Raw genomic sequence first — 25,019 nt, forward strand, 5'->3', positions numbered from 1 at the left:
CTTGAAGACCTGTATATAACTCCCATTAGGTTCTTTGCTTTCCTTTGCGGTTCATCAACTCAGCTAACCACATAGATTCTCCACCTTCTGACCCTATACTGTCTGTCCTTTCGATATGATGTATATCCTTGAATGTTTAGCTCCTAGTCCTGATTCCCTGTAGACACTGCGATGCCTACAATGTCTTACAAGCTGATTCCAATCTCTACTGCAAGCTCATTTACTTTGTTTCATATACTGAGCATATTTAAATACAACACCCTCAGCCCTTGGTGGGCGGCACGGTGGCACAGTGGTCAGCACTGCTGCCTCACAGCGCCGGAGACCCGGGTTCAATTCCCGCCTCAGACGACTGACTGTGTGGAGTTTGCACGTTCTCCCCGTGTCTGCGTGGGTTTCCTCCGGGTGCTCCGGTTTCCTCCCACAGTCCAAAGATGTGCAGGTCAGGTGAATTGGCCATGCTAAATTGCCCGTAGTGTTAGGTAAGGCGTAAATGTAAGGGTATGGGTGGGTTGCTCTTCGGCGGGTCGGTGTGGTCTTGTTGGGCCGAAGGGCCTGTTTCCACACTGTAATGTAATCTAATCTATGCTGACAGCCTCACTTGTTTCAGTTGTTCCCATATGTGCTGTGCCTGAAGATAGATTCCTGACTCTTTTTACTAAAATCCTGGTCCCACATCTGTTCAGGTGGGGTCCATCTGAACGATACAGTTCCCTCGTGTCCCAATACTGATAACCAGTGATCCACAAAATGGAACGCTGTTTACCATAGCACTCTTTTAGAAGAATACAGCGCAGTACAGGCCCTTTGGCCCTCGATGTTGCGCCGATCCAAGCCTATACTAACCCACTATCCTCCATATACCTATCCAATGCCCGCTTAAATGCCCATAAAGAGGGAGAGTCCACCACTGCTACTGGCAGGGCATTCCATGAACTTACGACTCGCTGAGTGAAGAACCTACCCCTAACTTCAGTCCTATATCTACCCCCCCTTAATTTAAAGCTATACCCCCTTGTAATACCCGACTCCATACGCGGGAAAAGGTTCACACTGTCAACCCTATCTAACCCCCTAATCATCTTGTACACCTCAATCAAGTCACCTCTAAACCTTCTTTTCTCTAGTGAAAACAGCCCCAAGTGTCTCAGTCTTTCCTCATACGATCTTCCTTCCATACCAGGCAACATCCTGGTAAACCTCCTCTGCACCCGTTCCAGTGCCTCCACATCCTTCCTATAGTATGGCGACCAAAACTGCACACAATATTCCAGATGCGGCCGCACCAGAGTCTTATACAACTGCATCATGACCTCAGGACTCCGGAACTCAATTCCTCTACCAATAAAAGCCAGTACGCCATATGCCTTCCTCACCGCACTATTTTAGTGTTGTGTTTACTTCCCGAATCTTATCTCTTAGCCATAGTGTTTGTGAATCAGCAGAGACATAGTGGGCTGAAAGGTCTGTTTCTATGCTGAATGACTCAATTGCTCCATATACAGGAGTTTACAGGAATAGCTGGAAGACTGGAGAATAGCAAATGTTGTTTCTTTGTTCAAGAAGGGGAGTAGAGCGAACGCTGGTAATTATAGACCAGTGAGCCTTACTTCAGTTATGGGTAAAGCGTTGGAAAAGGTTATAAGAGAGAGGATTTATATTCATCTAGGAAGGAATAGATTGATTAAGGATAGTCAATACTGTTTGGTGAAGGGTAAGTTGTGACTCACAAACCTTATTGAGTTCTTTGTGAAGGTGACCAAACTGGTGGATGAGGGTAAAGCAGTAGATGTGATGGATGTGGATTTCAGTAAGGCATTTTTAGATTAGATTAGATTATTTACAGTGTGGAAACAGGCCCTTCGGCCCAACAAGTCCACACCGCCCCGCCGAAGCGCAACCCACCCATACCCCTACCTTTACCCCTTACCTAACACTACGGGCAATTTAGCATGACCAATTCACCTGGCCTGCACATCTTTGGACTGTGGGAGGAAACCGGAGCACCCGGAGGAAACCCACGCAGACACGGGGAGAATGTGCAAACTCCACACAGTCAGTCGCCTGAGGTGGGAATTGAACCCAGGTCTCTGGCGTTGTGAGGCAACAGTGCTAACCACTGTGCCACCATGCCGCCCCCAAGGTTCCCCATGGTAGGCCGTTGCACAAAATATGGAACCACAGGATTGAGAGTGATTTAGCTGTTTGGATCAGAAATTAGCTAGCTCTAAGAAGACAGAGGATGGTGGTTGATGGGAAATATTCATCCTGGAGTTAGTTACTAGTGGTGTACCGCAAGGATCTGTTTTGGGGCCACTGCTGTTTGTCATTTCTTCAAATGACCTGGATGAAGGTGTAGAGGGATGGGTTAGTAAATTTGCGGTTGACACTAAGGTTGGTAGAATTGTGGATAGGGCCAAAGCATGTTGTAGGTTACAGAGAGACATAGATAAGCTCCAGAGGTGGCAAATGGAGTTTAATGTGGAAAAGTGAGAGGTGATTCACTTTGGAAGGAGTAACAGGAATTTGGACTACTGGGTTAATGGTTAAGATTCTTGGTAGTGTAGATGAGCAGAGAGATCTCAGTGTCCATTTCCATAGATCCCTAAAAGTTGTCACCCAGATTGATAGGGTGGTTGAGAAGGTATACGGTGTGTTCGCTTTTATTTGTAGAGGGATTGAGTTTCGGAGCCATGAGATCATGCAGCTGTACAAAACTCCTATGCAGCCGCACTTGGAGTATTGCGTACAGTTCTGGTCACCGCATTATAGGAATGATATGGAAGAGTTGGAAAGGGTTCAGTGGAGATTTATTAGGATGTTGCCTGGTATGGAGGGAAGGTCTTACGAGGAAAGGCGGAGGGACCTGAGGCTGTTTTCGTTAGAGAGAAGAAGTTTGAGAGGAGATTTAACTAAAATATATAAGAAGATCAGAGATCAGCTAGGTTGGGAACCTTTTTTCCTCAGATGGATATAGCTTTAAATTGAGGAGTAATAGAGGACAGATGTCAGAGATAGTCATTGTCATAGAGATGTACAGTAGGAGACTTGCCAACTTTGAGGGCATTTAAATGGCCATTGGATAAACATGTGGATGAAAATGGAATAGTGTAGGTTGGATAGACTTCAGATTGGTTCCACAGGTCGGTGCAACATCGAGGGCTGAAGGGTCTGAACTGCACTCTAATGTTCTATATATCATCTTCACGTGGTTTCCCATGTCTTGTACACTCACTGTTATGTCATTCTCACATGGTTCCACATATTCAGTTCACTGGTGTATATCATTCTCGCAGGCCTCCTTGCAGCCAGTTCACTCATTGTTATGTTTGATTCTCACATTGTAACCAGCATCCAATTCACTCACTATTCTATAGCATTCTCACATAGTTCTCCATGTCCATTTCTCTCACTGTTGTATAACTGTAATACCAGGAAGGTGTAGGTGATCTGATTAGCAAGTTTGCAGATGACACTAAGATTGGTGGAGTAGCAGATAGTGAAAAGGGCAATCAGAGAATGCAGCAGAATAGAGAGAGATTGGAGAGTTGGGCAGAGAAATGTCAGATGGAGTTCAATCCAGGCAAATGCAAGGTGATGCACTTTGGAATATCCAATTCAATAGCGAACTATATGGTAAATGGAAAAGCCCAGTGGAAAATTGATGTGCAGAGAGATCTGGATATTCACGTTCATCGTACCGTGAAGATGGCAACACAGGTCAACAGAGTGATCAAGAAAGCATACAGCATGCTTTCCTTCATTGGACGAGGTGTTGATTTCAAGAGTTGGCAGGTCATGTTACAGTTGTATAAGACTTTAGTTCGGCCACCTTTGGAATACTGTGTACAATTCTGGTCGCCACATTACCAAAAGGTGGTGGATGCTTTGTAGTGGGTGCAGAGGAGGTTGACCAGGACGTTGCCTGGTATGGAGGGTGCTAGCTATGAAGAGAGGTTGGATTATTAGGATAATTTTCATTAAAAAGATGGAAGTTGAGGGGAGACCTGATTGAGGTCAACTAAATTATGCGAGGTATAGACAGGGTGGATAGCAAGAAGCTTTTTCCCCAAAGTGGAGGACTCAGTTACTAAGGGTTACGAGTTCAAGGTGAGAGGGGAAAAATTTAAGGGAGATATGTGTGGAAAGTTCTTTATGCCATCCAGAAAAAAAAATATCCTGACTCTCTGTCCATTGGTATTCACAAAGGAGGAGAACATGGTGGATGGTGAATACCATGAGGAGTATGTTGATGTGCTGGATATATCAATATTAAAAAAAAGTTGGATGCTTTGAAAAGCATGATGGTAGATACGTCCCCTAAATCTAATGGTATCTGTCCCAGAATGTTGAGGGAACCAGGTGAGGAAATTGCTGGGGCCTTAAATAAAATTGTTCTATCATCTTTTAGTCACAAGAGAGATCCTAGAGGATTAGAGAATAGCCAACATTGTTCCTTGATTTAAGAAGGGCAACAGGGATAATCTGGGAAATTACAGGCTGGTGTGCCTTATGTCAATGGCAAGGGTATTATTGGAGAAGGTTCTTAGCATTGGATTTATTCACATTTGGAGATATATGGACTTATTCATGATAGGCAGTTTAACTTTGTACAGGGAAGTGTAGTGTGTTTGAGTGTTTTGAGGACATGACAACGATGCTTGATGAGTTGGGGATATAGATGTTGTCTGTATGGATTTTAACAAGGCCTTTGACAAGTCCCTTCATAGCAGGCTGATACAAAGGATAACGTCACATTGGATCTGTGATGAACTGGATACAAAACTGATTAAGTCATAGGAGACAGAGACAAGTGGTGGAAGGCTGTTTTTTTTTTAAACTGGGGATCTATGCTCAGTGATGTTCTGCAGTGATCTGGGGTACCTGTGTTTTGTAATACATTTTAATAATTTGGAGGTGGTAGTAGGTGGCCTGATTTGTGGCTGACTCAAAAATTGGGGGAGCTGCAGATAGTGAGGAAGGTTGCTCGAGGGTTCAGCAGGATTTGGGTGGAAAAATAATAGATGGGAGTTTATGTAGACAACTGTGAGGTGGTGCATTTTGCGAGATCTAATGCAGGTGGGAAGTACACAGTTAAATGGCAGAATCTTTAAAGGGACTTAAGCATGCAGATCCACAGTTCCCTGAAGGCCTGGAGCTGCAGATGGTGTTACTATGGAGCATCCATGAGGGCATAAACATTGTGGATAGCACATCTTGCAACACTGATCTTATCCACTTCCTCTGGCTCCAGGTACAAATTCCCTCCTTTGTCCTTCAGTTGAACTACCCTTTTCCTTAGCTCTTGCTCCTTATTTATCCATAAAATGCATCAGGATTTTTCTTAACCTTGTTTACCAAAGACATATCATGCCCTTTTTAGCCCTCATAATTCTTTGTTTGAATTCTAAGTGTCTTCAATTTCCTAAACTTTACATATGCCTCCTTTTTCTTTTTGACTAAACTCTCAATTTTTCTTGTCATCCAAGGTTCCTGAATCTTGCCATCCTTCTCCTTCATTTTCACAGGAACATACTGGTCCTGAACTCTAATCAACTGAAAGATCCCCCACATGCCAGATGTAGATTTATCCTTAAACAGCCTCCTCAATCTAGATTCACCAGTTCCTGCCTAATATTGTGGTAGTTTGCCTTCCCCCAGTTTAGTACTTTCACCTAAGTACTACACTTATCCTTATCCACAAGTAACTTTAAACTTTCTGAATTATGATCACTATTCCAAAATGATCCCCCACTGAAACTTCAATCATCTGGTTGGGCTAATTCCCCAGTACCAGGTACCTATTTAGACTATTTACATATTGTTTTAAAAAAAAAGTCCTGGACACACCTAACAAATCCACCCCGTCCCTCACCCTCTCCAAGCCCCTGGCATGAAGCGAGTCCCAGTCGTATTGGGGATATTAAAATCACCAACCACAACAACCCTGGTGTTTTTACCTTTTTCCATAACCTGCCACATATCTGTTTTCTCTAAGATCCACTGGCTGTCAGGAGGCCTGTAGCACAACCCCATCAATGTGATTGCACTCTTCCTATCCCTGAGCTCTACCTTTGTGGCCTTACTGAGTGAGCGCTCAAAACTGTCCTCCCTCAGCGTGGCTGTGATATTCGCCCTTATCAGTAACTTACTGTCTCTTCTGAAATATCGAATCTCAGAATATTTATTTGTCAGTCTTGCCCCTGTCACAACCATGTCTCTGTAAGAGCTGCAACAAAACTTTTTTTTTTGTTCCAATCTAAGTTCATTTACCTTCCCTGCTCACATTAAAACAAATGTACCCCAGACCGCCAGTCCAGCTGTGTTTAGTAACCACTCCTTGTCTGTTCTTCCTGTTGATCAAACAGGCCTTAGTCTCAGATGAGTCCTCGGTTATTTTATTTGCTGACCTACTCCTCTATTCCCAACGGCCTGCCATACTAATTTTAGCACTCCCAAGTAGCACTCTTAAACCTGGAAGACCACCCAAGATCCAAATAGTGGAAGTCATCCCTATTACATATTTAATTGTCCTGGCTTCGTGTTCCTAGCCTCGCTGGCACACACATGTGGCACAGGAAGAAATCCCAAGATTGCAACCCTCGAGCTCCTACTTTTCAACCTCGTACCTAACTCCCTGAACACCTTTGCAGGGTCTAATCTTCTTTTCTGCCTGTGCCATTCATATCGATATGTCCTTCCCAATCAGAATACTCTGCGCTTAGAGACATGCTTAGCCCTGACACCAGAGAAGCAACATACAACCCTGGAGTCTAGTTTATGGCTACAGAAACACCTATCTATGCCCTTGATCATAGAGTCCCCTATTCCTACTGAGTCCATAATTTGAGCCTCCCTACTGTTCAACAGTGCCGGTCGTGTTACCACTGATCTGGCTGCTGCTGCTGCTTCCACCTGAAAGGCCATCCACCCTAATTGTTCACAAAACAGTATACCAGTTTGGCTGCCCAGGCTTACTCATTTTCCTTGTGATCACCCAGCTCTTCTCTGCCAGTGTTGCTCAATGTTTTTACCCTCATGGATGCTCCATAGTAACTCCAGGTCTCCATGCAGTAAATCAGGAGCTACAGCTGAACACATCCTGTGTACATAGTCACCATGGACACTGGAAGTGTTTTTGAGTTCCCATGTTCTCACGTGGGTTCCTGTGTCCGGTATGTTCATTGTTATATATCGTCCTACCTTGTTTCCAGTATCCAATGCACTCACGTTATACACCATTTTCACATGGTTGATCCATTTCACTCACTATTGTATATCATAATTCACATGGCTCACTGTGTCCAGTTCATTCACTGATATATTCCATTCTTATGTGTTCCCAATATCCTGTACATTCTCTGTTATACAGGGAGACCACTATATCCACAGATCTGGTTTCCGCAGTTTCAGTTACCTGCGATTTACCGTGGCCCAAACATATAGGGAATGCTCCGGGACCAGGAGGCTGCTGGGAAGGTACGTTTCCCATTTAAATGAATGGATTCGTACCTATCCACGGTTTCAGGCTTCCGGGTCAGGTCTTGGATAATCTCCGTGTATATGGGGAGGTCTACTGTATATCATTCTCGCATGGATCCATGTGACCACTTCACTCACTGTAATATATCTTTCTTACATCATTCCCCATGACCTGCACACTCAATGTTGTATATCAGTCTCACATAGTTCGCAGTGTCCGGTTTAGTCTATGTTGTACACCATTTTCGCACAGTTCTGAGTGTTCAGTGCACTCAGTGTTATTTATCATTCTCTCACGGTTCCCTGTGTTTAATTCACTCTACTATATATTATTCACACATGGCTTCCTGTGTCTTGTACGCTCACTGTTTCATTTTATTCTCATGCCCTTACATATCTACTTTGTTCACAGTTGTGTTGCTCTTATATGGTTCCCTGTGTCCAGTAGACTCACTATTATAAATTCAAATAAGCTAACTTGTGTCCATTGTATGCACTGTTATTTATCATTCTTAACATTGTCACCCAAGTCCAGTTCACTCATTGTTAAATGTCATTGTTAAACATCTGGCTTACTCAGTCCTATACACCATTTTCATTTTTACCAGTGTCCGGTTCACTCATTATTGTGTATCATTCTTGCATTGTTCCTTGTGTCCCATATGTGTCTCATATGGTTTCCCATGTCCATTGTGCTTGCTGTTATATGTCCTCCTATTGTTAGCAGTGTCCTAATAACTCATTTTTACAGACCATTCTTACATGGTTGCCCATGTCCTATACACTTACTGCCATATATAATTCTCTCACTGCAAAGGCTGTGGTCCCTAACAATATTCCAGCAGCAGTTCTGAAGACTTGTGCTCCAGAATTTGTGGCACCTCTAGTCAAACTCTTCCATTGACCAAACAATGTGCAAAATTACACAGGTACACCCTGTACACAAAAAGAAGGACAAATCGACCCAGCCAACTACTAGCCCATCAGTCTAGAGGAGAAAATGAGGTCTGCAGATGCTGGAGATCAGAGATGGAAATGTGTTGCTGGAAAAGCGCAGCAGGTCAGGCAGCATCTAGGGAACAGGAGAATCGACGTTTCGGGCATTAGCCCTTCTTCAGGAATCTAAGATTCCTGAAGAAGGGCTAATGCCCGAAACGTCGATTCTCCTGTTCCCTAGATGCTGCCTGACCTGCTGCGCTTTTCCAGCAACACATTTCCAGCCCATCAGTCTTCTCTCACTAATGTGATGGAAAGTGTTATCAGCAGTATTATCAAGTAGCAGCCACTCAGTGGTACACTGTTTGGGTTCCACCAGAGCCATTTTACTCCTGACCTCATTACAGCCTTCATTCAAAACTGGACAAAAGTGCTGAATTCTAGAGGTGAGGTGAGAGTGACAGCATAGTTCCCTATAATATAGACATTAAGGAGCCCTAGCAAAACTGGAATCAAGAGGGCAAACTCTCCCCTGGTTGGAGTCATACCTGGCACATAGGAAAATGGGTATGGTTGTTGGAAGTCAGTCATCTCAGCTCCAAGATATCGCTAAGGAGTTCCTCAGGATAATGTGTGAGGCCCAACCATCTTCAGCTTCATCATTGACCTTCCCTCCATCATAAAGGTTAGAAGTGGAAATGTTCACTGATGATTATACCATGTGTAACACAATTCATGACTCTTCAGATACTGAAGCATCCATGCTCAAATGCAATAAGGCCTGGACATTATCCAAGCTTGAGCTGGCATGTGGCAAGTAACATTTGCACCTCACACATTCCAGGCAATGGCCATCTCTATTGAGAGTCGAGAGTGTGGAGCTGAAAAAGCACAGCTGGTCAGGCAGCATCAGGTATGATGAAGGGCCCCTGCCCAAAAGGTCTATTTTCCTGCTCCTCAGATGCTGCCTGACCTGCTGTGCATTTCCAGCACCACTCTAATCTTGACTCTAGTACAGCAACAGGCCCATTGGCCCAGCCTGACGATGCCAACCATGATGCACTTCTCAATGAATCCATCTGCCTGCATATGGTCCATATCCTTTATTCCCTGCCTGTTCATGTGCCTTTTGAAATGCCTCTTAAAAGTTGCTATGTTATCTGCTTCTACCATCTCCCCTGACAGCGTGTCCCAGGCAACTACCGTGCTCTGTTGTTTTTAAAAAAAAAACTTGCCTCACACATTTCCTTTAAACTTTCCCCTTTATTAACCAAAGCAATGTGTTTAAGAACAGGGAAATTCTGCCAGAACTGTAGAAAACGTTGGTTAAGCCCCATCTGGAGTATTGTGTGTAATTCTGTATTCCACGTTACAGAGGGATAATGATTGGACTGGGGATGGTGCATCACACTTATTTCCTGTTTCCAAGTAGTCAAATTTTCCTTGGGTACCAGGGGCTCTTTGCTTCGTTATCCATCTTCCATGCTGGACCATATGAAAAGCCTTGTTGAAGTCCAAGTAGGTGACGATGAATGATTTCCCTCATCTACATTCCTGGTCAATGCTTCAACAAATTCAATCAAGTTGGTCAGACATGACTTCCCCTTTACAAAACCATGCTGACTGTTCTTGATTAATTCCTGCAGCTCAGTGGTTAGTACTGCAGCCTCACAGCGCCAAGGACCCAGGTTTGATTCCAGCCTTGGGCAACTATCTGTGTGGAGTTTGCATGGGTTTCTTCCAGGTGCTCTGGTTTCCTCCCACAGTCCAAAGATGTGCAGGTCAGGTGGATTGGCCATGCTAAATTGCCCATCGTATTAGGTGCATTCGTCAGAGGGAAATGGGTCTGGATGGGTTAGCCTTTGGAGAGTCAGTGTGGACTTGTTAGGCCAAAGGGCCTATTTCTACCATGTAGGGAATCTAATCTAATCTAATCCTGCCTTTCCAAATGTACATTAATTCTGTCTCTCAGAATTACTTCCAATAGTTTCCCAATCATTGTGGCTAAACTGACTGGCATGTGGTTTCCTCATTTATCACTAATTAGAGCAGTAGTCAGTCATTCAGCCCCTTGGACTTGTTCCACCATTCACTGAGATTATGGCTAATCTAATTCCATATATCTGTCTTTGGTCCACATACCTGAATACTTTTGTTTTATCAAAGTGTATCTATCTCAGATTTACAATTAACAACTGATCTAGCATCAACTAATGTTTATTGAAGAGAGTTCCAAACCTGTATTTCCTTTTGTCTGTGAAAGTGTTTCCTAGCATCGCTGCTGAATTGTTAGACTATGTCCCCAAAGTTTGTGCGAAGATTTGTAGCTCGGGTGCTCGTTGTTGTGGTTCTGTTCGCCGAGCTGGAAGTTTTTGTTGCAAACATTTCGTCCCCTGGCTAGGCGACATCGTCAGCACTTCGTCCAGGTCCCTGGCACTGTGAGGCAGCAGCGCTAAACACTGAGCCACCGTGCCACCACCTCCACTTTCTATATCCACTCACTCATCCCTCTCATTTGTGACACTGACACAAATTATTCATTTACCACTGTACCTATGTCCTCTGGCTCCACACATAATTAAGTTCCACAATGGTAATTTGTCCCTACTTTTTTCCTAGTTGTCCGTTTACCCTGAATGTACTTGTATAATAACTTAAGAATTATCTTCATTTTAATGGGACCTTGATCAGATGGGCCAATGGGCTGAGGAGTGGCAGGTAGAGTTTAATTTAGATAAATGTGAGGTGCTGCATTTTGGAAAGGCAAATCAGGGTAAAACTTATACGCTTATTGGTAAGATCCTGGGGAACAAAGAGACCTCTGAGTGTAGGTTCATAGTTCCTTAAAAATGGAGTTCCAGGTAGACAGACAGAGTGAGGGCGTGTTTGATATGCTTGCCTTCATTGGTGAGGAGTATTGGAATATACAAGTTGGGAGGTCATGTGTAGGACACTTTTGGAATACTGCATTCGGTTCTGGCCTCCGTGTTATAGGAAGAATGTTGTGAAACGTGAAAGGGTTCAGGAAACAAGGATGATGCCAAGGTTGGAGGATTTGAGCTACAGAGAGAAGCTGAATAGGCTGGGGCTATTTTCCTTGGAATGTCTGAGGTTGAAGAGTGACCTTATAAAGGTTTGTAAAATCATGACAGGCATGGTTAGGTGAATAGCCAAGATCTTTTCCTGAGGGAGGGGGAGTCCAAAACAAGGTTTACAGGGGTTAGGTTTAAGGTGAGAGGGGAAAGATTTAAGAGACCTAAGGAACAACATTTTCGCACAGAGGGTGGTGCATGTATGGAATGCTAGAGGAAGTGGTGGAGACTGGTACGATTACAAACATAAAAGGCATCTAAATGGGTATAGGAAGGGTTTGAAGAGATATGGGCTAAATGCTGGTAAATGGAACTAGATTTGTTTAGGATATCTGGTTGGCATGGATGGCTTGGACCGAAGAGCATTTCCATGCTGTACAGCTCTGACTCCATGACTACCATCATTATTTCATGCCTCTTTTTACTCTCCTGCACTTTCTTTTGGGTTTCTACCATTTGGATCCCTTGGTATCTGACTTAAGCTTCACTTTTCTTCTCATTTTCCAATCCTATCTATCTCTTGGTCTCACTCTTTGTCTTTATTGGATCATATTGGTCTTGTACTCTCCTTATTTCCATCCTGAATGTGTCCACACTTCTCTGATCCCAATTTACCTAAGCTATTTGTTCCCAGTCTACTCTTGCCAAATCCTACCAGACCTTATTAAAATTAGCCCTCCACCAGTTTGAAAGTTTGATTTCAGGCCCATCCATGCTTTTTCATAATGGTTATGATTCCTGTCTGCAGCCTCCTCCCCAACTGATAGTTAAACTGCTTGCCTGACTTTGACCTAAAATTAAGTCTCGGACTGCCTCCTGTCGTCTTGGAGGTGGTCATTATCTGGCATATATGCGGCTTGAATGTTATTTCCTGTATTGTTTAATACCTTCTCTGAGCAGCGGTGTGCTGACTTACCTTAAATACACCTTGCACTCAATTTAGGAACTCTAACCTAAAGAAGAGTTTAAACTGGACTGCCATGAAATTATCTTTCAGTCAGAGGAGCCAGCTAAATCCTTGGCTATTTCTGCCTTGCAGCTGGATGAAGCTCACAACCAGGCCAGGAGGTTGCAGAGGTCATTGGATGAACAGACAGAGCAGTCTGAGAACCTGCAGGTACAGCTGGAGCACCTACAGACCAGGTACAGTCCTAAGTTTCCTGGTTCCTCCATGCGCAGATGGAAGATGAATCTCTCAGCCAAACCTGTTTTGGTCCCAAAGTGCATCTTGCTCCACTGCACCCATTTTTAGCACGCAGAGAGGTTACACTTCATCAAAAGCAGGGTTGACAAAAACAAGACAAATTAAATTGTATTATTGTGAACCCTGGCTCATTGCCTGTCTTAAAGCTAATTGTCAATCCTCACAATAACTTCTGTGCTCAGTTACATTGAAATGGAAACTCTGATGCTTTTAGAGTTTATATCTCCCTTGTGCTATCATTAAATAAATGCTTTATACGCAAGTAATCTCTGTATTCATAATTTATGGTATTAACCATAACCCTTCATCTCACACCCATGCACATCCTGTATTGCATGCTAACATGGTGCTGATTTCTGCAGCCAACAATATGAACTAAACCTATCGCTTTAGTAAATATGTTTTTCAAATGTAATGTTAAATTTGCTACTAAGTGATTGAAGTCCTGTTTTGTTAATGTGCTTAAAATACATTAGTTTTAATGCTTTCCTTCATGGCTTCAAATGACAAATATTCACATATAGTACTCAACTGAGACAAAGAACTGTAGTTGCTGGAAATTTTGAGTAAAATCAGAAAGCGCTGGAGAAACTCAGCAGGTCTGGTAATATCGTTGGAGAGACAAACAGTTGATGATTCAAATACAGTGACTCCTGTTCAGAACTTGTCTGTGATATTCTGATGAAGTGTCACTGAACTTGAAATGTTACCTTTGTTTTTCTGTCCACCAATAATGCCAGGCCTGCTGAGTTTCTCCAGCACTTTGATACAAAAACAAAGTGTAGTCATTCAACATGGAAAAGTAGAAATCAGAAGGGGTCTCTGATATACTTTAACAAATTAGCATTGTGAGGGCGATGCAGTATTAGCAGTTTTAGCAGATTAAAATTGCGTAAATCTCCATGCTATGATGAGATGTATCCTAGGACAGCTGTGGCAGGTAAGGGAGGAGATTGCAGAGACCTTGGCATTTAATTTCAAATATTCTATGCCCAAAAAAGAGCTGCCAAAGGACTGGAACATAATAAATGCTGTACCATTATTCAGGAAGAGTGTTTAGGGATTAACCTGGGAACTTTAGGTCAGGGAACCTAACATCAGTAATAGGGATGTGTTTGGAAAAGTTTCTGAGGGACAGAATTAATCTCCACTTGGAAAGACCAGGATTAATTGAGGATACTAAGGGTGACTTTGTCAGAAGGGGATCCTATTTTGATTGGAATTTTTGGGAAGGTGACCAGTTGTGTAGATTAAGGTGGTGCAATGTATACCGACTTCAGTAAGGCTTTTGCCAAGACCGATTTAGACACTAAGACCCCATGGGATCCAAGGCCATTTGGCAAATTGGATCCAATATTGATTTTGTGCCAGAGACAGGCTCCTGGTGAAAGAGTGTATTTCCCACATCCAGTAGCATACAGGGTGTCTTGCGATTTGTGGTATACATTAATAATCTAGACATGAGTGTGGCAGTTTGATCAATAACTTCACAGATGCCACAAAAATTGATGGTGTGAAAAATAGTGAGGAGGAAAGACTTTGACAATGGGAGGATATAGATGAGCTGAACCTTGGCAAATGAAATTTAACCTAGAAGAGTGTGTGCTGAAGCATTTGAGTGAACTGACAAGGTAAGGGAATACACCATAAATTGTAGGACTCTGGGAAATGGTATCCACGTCCATCGAACTTTGAAGACCATGGGACAGTGTGAAAAGGTGATTAAGGAGTCAGGTGGGATATTTGTATGCTTGGACAAGACGTTGAATAACAGGGGAAGTAAGTTATGGAGCTATATATGATATTAGTTAGGCCATAGTTAGAGTGCTGTGTGCATTTCCATTTGCCACACTATAGGAAGTATATAATTACACTGGAGAGTGTACAAAACAGATTCACCAGGATATTGTTTGGGCTGGAACAATTCAACTAGGAAGAGCGACTTGATAGGCTGGGAGACAGTAAGGACTGTAGATGCTAAAAGCCAGAGTTAATAAGTACAGTCATAGAGATGTATAGCATGGAAACAGACTCTTCGGTCCAACCTGTCCATGCTGACCAGATATCCCAACCCAATCTAGTCCCACCTGCCAGCACCCAGCCCATATCCCTCCAAACCCTTCCTATTAACTTTGGGGGAAAAAGAAGTGAAGCTGGAAAAGCACAGCAGATCAGACAGCAGCAAAGGAGCAGAAAAATCAATGTTTCGAGCCAAAACCCTTCATCAGAATGGCCCGCAATGTTGACTTTCCTGCTCTTCGGATGTTGTCTGATCTGCTGTGCTTTGCCAGCTCCTCATCTATTGACCCTTGATAGGCTGGGGTTGTTTTCCTTAGAGCAGAGGAGGCTGAGGTTTGGGTGGATGCGGAGTGTGCGTTCTGATTAAAATATACAAAATTGACAGGTAGATAGAAAGGAACATGTCCCCTTGGTGGAGGAGTCAATAATCAAGGGACGTAGAATGAAGGAAATGTTTATTCACTCAGTATGGTGTGCATTTGGAACTCACTGTGAAAGTGTGGTACAGGCAGAAACCATCACAGCATTGAGGAAGTATTCAGATAAAGATTTGAAACCCCATTTGGTGGGCGGCACGGTGGCACAGTGGTTAGCACTGCTGCCTCACAGCGCCTGAGACCCAGGTTCAATTCCCGCCTCAGGCGACTGACTGTGTGGAGTTTACACATTCTCCCCGTGTCTGCGTGGGTTTCCTCCGGGTGCTCCGGTTTCCTCCCACAGTCCAAAGATGTGCAAGTCAGGTGAATTGACCATGTTAAATTGCCCGTCGTGTTAGGTAATGGGTGGGTTGCGCTTCGGCAGGTCGGTGTGGACTTGTTGGGCCGAAGGGCCTGTTTCCACACTGTAATCTAATCTAGTCTCAAAGCATACATGGCTGCAGGCTAAATGCTGGGAAATGGGATTAGAATAGATGTTTGATGACTGATCTGAACACAGTGGACAGTGAGGAAGGTTATCAGAAATTGCAGCAGGACCTTGATCAGCTGGGGAAGGGGGCCGAGAAATGGCAACTGGAGTTTAATGTAGATATGTGTGAGGTCTTACATTTTGGAAAGTCAAATCGAGGTAGAAGTTTCATGGTGAATGGTAGGGCCTTAAGGAGTGGAGGTGAACAGGGGACCTTGGAGTTCAGGTTCACCGTTCTCTGAAAGTGGAGTCACAGGTCGACAGGGCAGTGAAGAAAGTTTTTGGCACACTGGCCTTCATCAGTCAGGGCATTGATTATAGGAGTTGGGAAGTTATGTTGTAGTTTTACAGGCCATTGGTGAGGCCACACTTGGGGTACTGTGTTCAGTTTTGGTCACCTTGCTACAGGAAGGATGTTATTAAACCAAAGGATTGTAGAAGAAGTTTACAAGAATGTTGCTAGGATTCAACGTCAGAGTCATCAGGAGAGGTTGGACAAAGCGAGGACATTTTTCTTTACAGCGTGGGAGACTGAGAGGGGCCCTTATAAGATCATGAGAGGCATGGATAGGGTGAAAGCACTCAGTCTTTTTCCCAGGTTTGAGGAATCAAGGCACCAGGTTAAGGTTAGAGGGGAAAGAATAAAAGGAACCTGAGGGGGGCAACCTTTTTACACAGAGGGTGGTACGCCAATGGAATGAGCCACCAATGGAAATGTTGAGGTGGGTACATTAGCAACATTTAAAAGGCATTTGGACAAATACATGGATAGGAAAGGATTAGAAGAATATGGGCCAAGTGCAGGGAAATGGGGTTAGTGTGGATGGACATTTTGGTCGGCATGGACCAGTTTGGGCCAAAGGGCCTGTGTCCATGCTGTAGAACTCTGATGGGCCGGAGGGCCTCTTTCTGTGCAGTAATACTCTATGACTCCATTTATAACCTGAATTGGCTCTGTTGACTGGATGTTAATTAGAATGTATCAAGAAGAAGCTCTGATCCTGAACCTTGGTTGCTCCCTGTTTGAACCTTTAAAACAATGCTCACCATTTGTTTTTCCCTGTTCTAGATTCAGTCATTCACTGTTCTAGATTCTACTATTAAAAAAAAATCTTGTCTGTATCCACCCTGTTAAGATGCTTTAGGATCTTAAACATTTCAGTCAAATCATCTTTTACTCAAGTGATGCAAGCCTAGTCTGTGCAACCTTTTCTCAGTAGGTGAAAGTGAGGACTGCAGATGCTGGAGATTAGAGTCAAGATTAAAGTGGTGCTGGAAAAGCACAGCAGGTCAGGCAGCATCCGAGGAGCAAGAAAATCGACATTTCGGGCAGGAGCCCTTCATTAGGAATGAGGCTGGAAGCCTCGGGTGTGGGGAGATAAATGGGAGCGGCAAGGGCTGGGGAGAAGGTAGTTGAGAATGCAGTCGGCAGATGGAGGTGGGGGTAAAGGTAATAGATCAGAGGGGAGGGTGGAGCGGATAGGTGGGAAGGGAGATTGGCAGGTAGGACAGCTCATGAGGACAGTGTTGAGCTGGAAGGTTGGAATGGGGTAAGGCAGGGGAGGGGAAATGAGGAAATTGGTGAAGTCCACATTGATGCCCTGGGGTTGAAAGTTCTGAGACGGAAGATGAGGCGTTCTTCCTCCAGGAGTCGGGTGGTGAGGGAGTGGTGGTGGAGGAGGCCCAGGACCTGCATGCCCTTGGCAGAGTGGGAGGGGGAGTTGAAATGTTCGGCAATACAGCTATGGGGTTGATTGGTGCGGGTGTCTGGAAGTGTAGGTGAAACTTTGATGGATGTGGAAAGCTCCTTTGGGGCCTTGTACGGAGGTGAGCGGGGAAGTGTGGATGCAGGTTTTGCAATTCCTGCAGTGGCAGGGGAGGAGGGTGAGTTGTTGGGGGGCGTGGACCTGACCAGGTAGTTACAGATGGAACGGTCTTTGCGGAAAGCGGATGGGGTGGAGAGGGAAATATATCCCTGGTGGTGGGGTCCATTTGTAGGTGGGGGAATGTTGATGGATGATGCAGTTTATGCAGAGGCTGGTGGGGTGGAAGGTAAGGACAGGGGAGGTTCTAACCTAGTTGCAGTTGGAGGGGTGGGGTTTGAGGGTGGAGGTGCAGGACGTGGATGAGATGCATTGGAGGGCATCTTCAACCACGTGGGATGGGAAATTACAGTCTTTAAAGAAGGAGGCCATCTGGTGTGTTCTGTGGTGGAACTGGTCCTCCTGGGAACAGATATGGCGGAGGCTTTTATCCAAAATGTCGATTTTCCTGCTCCTCGGATGCTGCCTGACCTGCTGTGCTTTTCCAGCACCACTCTAATCTAGACTCTGATCTCCAGCATCTGCAGTCCTCACTTTCGCCTGTTTCTCTGCTGTGTGACTGTAACTCCAATTCAAGATTGCTATGGAAAATGACAAAGATGGGCCTGAAATCAGTGTTCTAACCAGAGGGCAGCTAATGTTAATAAATCAGATGTGATTTGGCCAGAGTGGACTGGGAGCAAATAGTTTCAGGTAAATCTGTCTCAGAATAGCGGGGTTCCAGATGGAAATGGAGAGTACAGCATAAATGTTCCAATGAAGGAAAAAGATTTGATCATCAAATCCTGTGAATCCTGAATATTGGGTGATAGACAGCATTGGGTTCAGAGAAACAAAGGGAGGCTTATGGTAGGGTGCCAAGGATCACCACAGAAGACGACCGAGAGGAGTATTGTATGTGCAAGAGGGAATTTAGGAGAGCTGTGAGGGATGTGAAAGGATACTGGCAGGAAAAATAAGGGAATATCCTAGGTTGTTCTACAGGCACATTTAGGGTAATGAGGGAAAGACTTTCTAAATGAATTCTTTGTGTCGGTATCCACAAATGACAGGTATAGGTATAGAAATCGGGGAAAAGAACATGCCCTGGTGTGTGAATGAGGGCTGTTTTTGATTTTTTTTTTGTATTATTCGCTCATGGGATGTGGCCGTTTCTGGCTAAGCCAACATTTATTGCCGAGAGGGCAGTTAAGAGTCAAGCACTTTGCTGTGGGTCCAGAGGCACATGTAGTCCAGACCAGGTAAGAATGACATATTTGCTTCGTAAAAGAACATTAGTGACCAAGATGGATTTTTCCCAATGATTGACAGTGGTTTCATGGTCATCATTTGACATTTAATTCAAAATTCGTTTTATTAAATTCAAATTCCGCCCTCCTCCATAGGTCCCCAGAACATTAGCTGTACTTCTGGATTAATAGTCTGGCGATAATACCACCAGCCCATTGTCTTCCCTTGACTTCAGCAAGGTTTTTGATAAAACTGAGAGCAAAATTAAGAGCCCATGAAATCAAAGGAAATTTGGCAAATTAGATCCTCAATAGAAATCAATCTGGCTAAGTGTGAGGCAAGACAAAGAAGGCAAGGCAATACATAATGAATGATAAGAGCCTGGGAAGTATTGAGGATCTGATAGACCTTGGTACACTGTACACTTGTCCCTGAAGGATAGTTGAATAAGGTGGTTAGGAACGCACACTTGGCTTTATTAGCTGAGGCATCAGGTTTAAAAGCCGGGAAGTTATGCTGAAATTGTGTGAAACATTAGTTTGTCCTCATCTACAGTACTGTGTACTCTTCTGGAATCCACATTATTAGGAGGATGTGATAGCAGTGGAGAGGGTACAGAGGAGATGTACCAGGATGTCACCTCGACTGGCGAGTTTCAGTTATTGGACAGACTGGGATTGTTTATCTTAGAGGGGACAAGATCGAGATGCATAAAAGTTTGAGGGGCATGGATAGTGAAGACAAGAAGAGGTTTTACCTCTTGACTGAGAGATCGATGACTGGGGCCATGGAATTAAGGTAAGGGGTAATAGGTTTAAAGGAGAGATGAGGAAACTCTTTTTCACTCAGAGTGTAGTGCGAATCTGGAACTTTGCCTTATACGGATGGTAGCAGCCAAAACTATCTTAACATTTAAGTATTTTGATATGCATTTGTGATGCAGCAAATAATCAAGAAAACTAATGATGCTGGCCTTTATATCCAGACAACTGGAGGACAGGTTTGTAGAAGTTAAGACAATAGTTGAACCCAGTTGCAATACTGAGAGTAGATCTGGGCACCACACATGAGAAAGGATATACTGGCCTTGGAAGAAGAACAACATAGTTTTACAGGAATGATACCTGGACTTCAAGGGTTAAGTTATGAGGAGAGATTTTACAAATTAGCTCAGTTTTCTCTTGAATTTAAAAGGGTACTCTAACAAAGTCTTAAAGAAAAGACAGGTTAGATAAAGATAAACTATTACCACTGGTTTGGAATCCCAGAACTAGGGAGGCATAGTTTGAGAATTAGGGTCAGACTATGGAGAAAAGATAAAAAGAGAAACAGAAATTGCTGGAAAATCTCAGCAGGACTGGCAGCATCTGTGAAGAGAAATCAGAGTTAATGTTTTGGGTCCGGTGACCTCCTTCAGAAAGGTCTGATTTTGTTTATTCATACAGGAGAGATGTTAGGAAGTACTTCCACACAGAGACGGTGGTCAATGTTTTGAATTCTCTGCTAGAAATTGTAGTAGGTGCTAGATGCTGCTCCCAGGAGTGAGAACATAGACCATAGAACAGTACAGGCCATTCAGCCCTCGATGTTGTGCCGACATTTTATCCTACTCTAACAACAAACTAACAGACATATCCTTCATTTTACTATCATCTTTGTGCCTATCCAAGAGTCGCTTAAATGTCCCTAATATATCTGACTCTACTACCACTGCTGGCAGTGTATTCTATGCACCCACCACTCTCTGTAAAGAACCTATCTCTGGCATCTCCCCTAAACCTTCCTCCAATCACCATAAAATTATGTCCCCTCATGACAGCTATTTCCGCTCTGGAAAGAAGTCTCCGGTTATCCACTCTATCTATGCCTCTCATCATCTTGTACACCTCTATCAAGTCATCTCTCATTCTTCTTCACTCCAATGAGAAAAGCCCTAGCTCCCTCAACCTTCCTTCATAAGACATGCCCTCCAGTCCAGGTAGCAGCCTGGTAAATCTCCTCTGCACCTTCTCTAAAGCTTCCACATCCTTCCTATAATGAGGTGACTAGAACTGAACACAATATTCCAAGTGTGGTCTAACCAGGGCTTTATAGAGTTGCACCAAATATGCCATCTTAACAACTTTATCAACTTGGGTGGCAGCTTTGAGGGATCTATGGATGTAGACCCCAAGATCCCTCTGTTTCTACACACTGCCAAGAACCCTGCCTTAAACCTTTAATCCGCAAATTCTACCTTCCAAAATGAATCACTTCACAATTTTCTAGATTGAACTCCATTTGCCACTTATCAGCCCAACTCTGCATCCTGTCAATGTCCCGTTGAAACCTTCAACAGCTCTCCACACTGTCCACAACACCACCAACCTTCGTGTCATCGGCGAACTTACTAACCCGCCCTTCCACTTCCTCATCTAAGTAATTTCTAAAGATCACAAAGAGCAGAGATCCCAGAACAGATCTGTGTGGAACACCTTGTCATATAGGCCGAATACTGTCCATCTATTACCACCTTCTGTAGACCAGCCAATTCTGTATTCAGACAGTCAGATTTTCTTGTATCCCATGCCTGCTAACCTTCTGAATGAGCTTTATCAAATGCCTTGCTAAAATCCACGTACACCACAACCACTGCTCTACCTTCATCAATGTGTTTTGTCACATCCTCAAAGAATTCAAGAAGGTTTGTGAAGCATGACAATGCTCAAAACAATACTAACTACCTCTAATCAAACTATGCTTTTCCAAATAACCATAAATCCTGACTCTCTGAATCCTCCAATAATTTGCCAACCACTGACTTAAGACTGACTGCTCTGTAATTCCCAGGGTTATTCCTATTCCCTTTTTTTGAACAAAGGGAATAGGAATTTGCCACCCTCCGATTACTCCCGTGGACAGTGAGGATGCAAAGATCATCGCCAAAGGCACAGCAATTTCTTCCCTCGCTTCCTGCAGTAATGAGATGCAGTAATGGGCATCACGGTGGCTCAGTGGTTAGCACTGCTGCCTCACAGCACCAGGGTCCCAAGTTCAATACCAGCCTCGGGCGACTGTCTGTGGAGTTTGTACATTCTCCCTGTGTCTGCGTGGGTTTCCTCCGGGTGCTCTGGTTTCCTCCCACAGTCCAAAGATGTGCGGGTCAGGTGAATTGGCCATGCTAAATTGCCTGTAGTGTTAGGTGCATTAGTCGGAGGGAAAATGAGTCTGGGTAGGTTACTCTTCGGGAGGTCAGTGTGGACTGGTTAGGCCGAAGGGCCTGTTTCCACACTGAAGGGAATCTAATCTAATCTAAAAACCTTGGGTATATCCCATCTGGCCCAGGAGACTTATCCATCCTTATGTTTTTCAAAATTTCCAGCACATCCTCCGCCTCAACATCAACCTGTTTGAGTGTATCAGCCTATTTCACGCTGCTCTCACAAAAAACAAAGCCCCTCTTACTAATGAACAGTGAAACAGAGTATTCATTAAGGACCTCCCCTACTTCCTCCAACTCCAGCAAACGTTCCTGCCACTATCCCTGATCAACCCTACCCTCACTCTTGCCATAGTCTTCTTCCTCACATAAGTATAGAATGCCTTAGGGTTTTCCTTAATCCTACCTGCCAAGGCTTTGTCATGCCCCATTCCAGCTCTCCTAAGTCCATTCTTCAGTTCCTTCCTGGCTACCTGGTAACCCTCTGGACGCCTGTATGATTCTTGCTTCCTCAACCTTAAGTAAGCTTCCCCCTTCCTCTTCACTAGATGTTTCACATCTCTTGTCAGCTCGAGGTTCCTTCACCATCCATCTCTTGCCTTAGTAGGACAAACCTATTCAGCACTAACAGTAAGTGCTTCCTAAACAACCTCCACATTTCTGTTGTGCATTTCCCTGAGGACATCTGTTCCCAATCTAGGTGTCCCAGTTCCTCCTAATAGCATTGTAATTTCCCCTCCCCCAATTAAATTATTTTTGTACTGTCTGCTCCTATCCCTCTCCATGACTGTAGTAAAGGTCAGGGAATTGCAATCGCTATCACCGAAATACTCTCCCACCGAGAGATCTGCTCCATTCAAACTATTTGCACGAAGGAATTTCCGATCAATATTAGGGAAGTTGAAGTCACCCATGACAACAACCCTGTTACTTCTGCACCTTTCCAAAATCTGCCTACCAATCTGCCCCCGCCCCCCGTGTCTCTGTTGCTATTGGGGGTGGGTGTATGGAAACTCCTAATAAAGAGACTACACCTTTCCTGTTTCTGACTTCCACACATACTGATTCAGTTGACAAATCCTCCTTGATGACCTCCCTTTCTGCAGCTATGATATTATGCTTGATTAGCAATAACGCTCCCCCGTCTCTTTTATCTGCCTCCCTATTCCTTTTGAAACATTTTAACCATAGAACACCCAACAATCATCCCTGCCCCTGTGATATCCAAATCTCTGTATTGGCTACAACATCACAGCTCCAAGTACTCATGCATGCTCTAAGTTCATCACCCTTGTACCTGACACGTCCAGCTTTGAAATACACAGATTTCAACCCATCACACTGACTGCAACTTTGCCCTATCAACTGTCTATCCTTCCTCACAGACTCTCTGCACACTGCATCTGCCTGTTCACCAGCTACCCCATCCTCTGATTCATAGCTCCGGTTCCCATTCCCCTGCCAAGCTAGTTTAAACTCTCTCACAGAGCTCTAGCAAACCTCCCATCCAGGATATTGGTACCCCTCCAGTTCAGGCGCAACCTTGTACAGGTCCCACCTTCCCCATAAGGTATCCTAATGATCCATATATCTGAAGTCCTCCATCCTACACCAGCACTGCAACCACATATTCAGCTGCACTCACTCTATTCCTAGCCTCACTAGCACATGGTGCTGGTAGCAATCCTGACATTACTACTCTGCTCATCCTGCCTTTTTAGCTTCCAACCTAACTCCCTATAATCACTTTTCACATCCTCCTCCCATTTCCTAGCTATGTCATTGATACAAATGTATACCACGACTTCTGGCTGCTCCCCTTCCCCCTTAAGAATCCTGTAGACCTGATCCAAGACATTCCTGACCCTCACACCTGGGATACAGTATACCATCTGGGAGTCTTGTTCACAACCACAGAATCTCCTGTCTGTTCCTGTAACCATTGAATTTCCTATCACTGTCACTCTCCTATTCTCCCCCTTCCCCTATGAAGCTCAGAACCAGGCTCACTACAGAGAACTGGCCATCTTGGGGTTCCCCTGGAAGGTCGTACCCCCCCCCCCCCCGCCCAGCGATATCCAAAGCAGTATACTTTTCGAGGGGAATGACCACAGGGGATCCCTGCACTGTCTACCTATTCCCTGAGATAGATGCATTGTGCGTTGTTCAGCAAAGGTACATAGACATATGGGCCAGAGGCGGGGTATGCGGAATTCGGCCACAGATCAACCATGATCTCAGTGAATGGCAAAATAGGCTCAAGGAGTGAATCGTGTACACCCGCTCCTGTGTTCCCATGCTTTAGGCCAAGTGCAGGAAGGTGTGTTAGAATTGTTAGGTTCAGAATGCATATGGATATACTTGCCTCTATTAGCTGAGACATAGCGTTTCAGAGCAAGGAGGTTATACTGGAATTATGTGAAACATTAGTTCTGCCACAGCTAAAGAATTGTATGCAATCCACATTATTAGCAGGGATGTGGTAGCACTGGAGAGAGTGCAGAGGAGATTTCCCATGAGTGGCACAGGCATAGTGGGCCGAAGGGCCTTTATCTGTGCTGTAGATTCTTAAAACTGCCATGCAATTCCCTGCGCTTTGTCTCCATATCTGCTGTTCTGTTTCCCTCAGACTGTGAGGGGGCCTATCATACATTCCAAGCAATTGGATGGCTCCTTTTTGGTTTTTAGGTTCTACCCATATGTTTTCTTTTGAGGAGTCTTCTATGATCTCATCCTTACAGCTGTAACAGATTCCTTGACTACCAGCTCTTTTACTTCTTCCACATTCCCCTTCATCTGCAGCACGTGTTATTACTTCAAAGAACTCCAAAGAAATTAGTTAAACATGATTTCCCAAACATGTTGGCTCCACCTAATTACCTTGAACTTATCTAGTTGTCCTGTTAGAGTATCTTTAATGCCTCCTAATATTTTCCCTATGATAGATGTTAAGCTGACCCTTGCTTTCTGCCTCCCTCCATTTTTGAATTTAAGGGTTAGTTTAGTTATTTTCCAGTCTAGAGGAGCCTCAGACTACCCCTCCCCACTTAGACTACTGCCCCCAGCTCAGACAGCCTCCCTGCTCTGACTCTCCTTCCCTTGAGAGTGCCTCCTTTGAGCCACGGCTC

At 44.2% G+C, this 25,019-nt stretch overlaps 1 protein-coding gene across 2 annotated transcripts in view; it reads left to right on the plus strand.

Annotated features, from left to right (window-relative positions):
- ccdc102a (coiled-coil domain containing 102A) overlaps window positions 1–25,019 on the plus strand; it is a 287,030-nt gene that overhangs the window by 255,834 nt on the left and 6,177 nt on the right. For both annotated transcript variants that reach the window (XM_043707419.2, XM_087996111.1), the window contains exon 8: window positions 12,550–12,653. In XM_043707419.2, the coding sequence (XP_043563354.1) occupies window positions 12,550–12,653 (104 nt within the window). The remainder of the gene's footprint in view (window positions 1–12,549; window positions 12,654–25,019) is intronic.

The sequence above is a fragment of the Chiloscyllium plagiosum genome, unplaced genomic scaffold (assembly GCF_037043375.1).
Source record: "Chiloscyllium plagiosum isolate Xiang-an unplaced genomic scaffold, Cpla_swu_hap1 HiC_scaffold_17, whole genome shotgun sequence".
Taxonomy (NCBI): Eukaryota; Metazoa; Chordata; class Chondrichthyes; order Orectolobiformes; family Hemiscylliidae; genus Chiloscyllium; species Chiloscyllium plagiosum.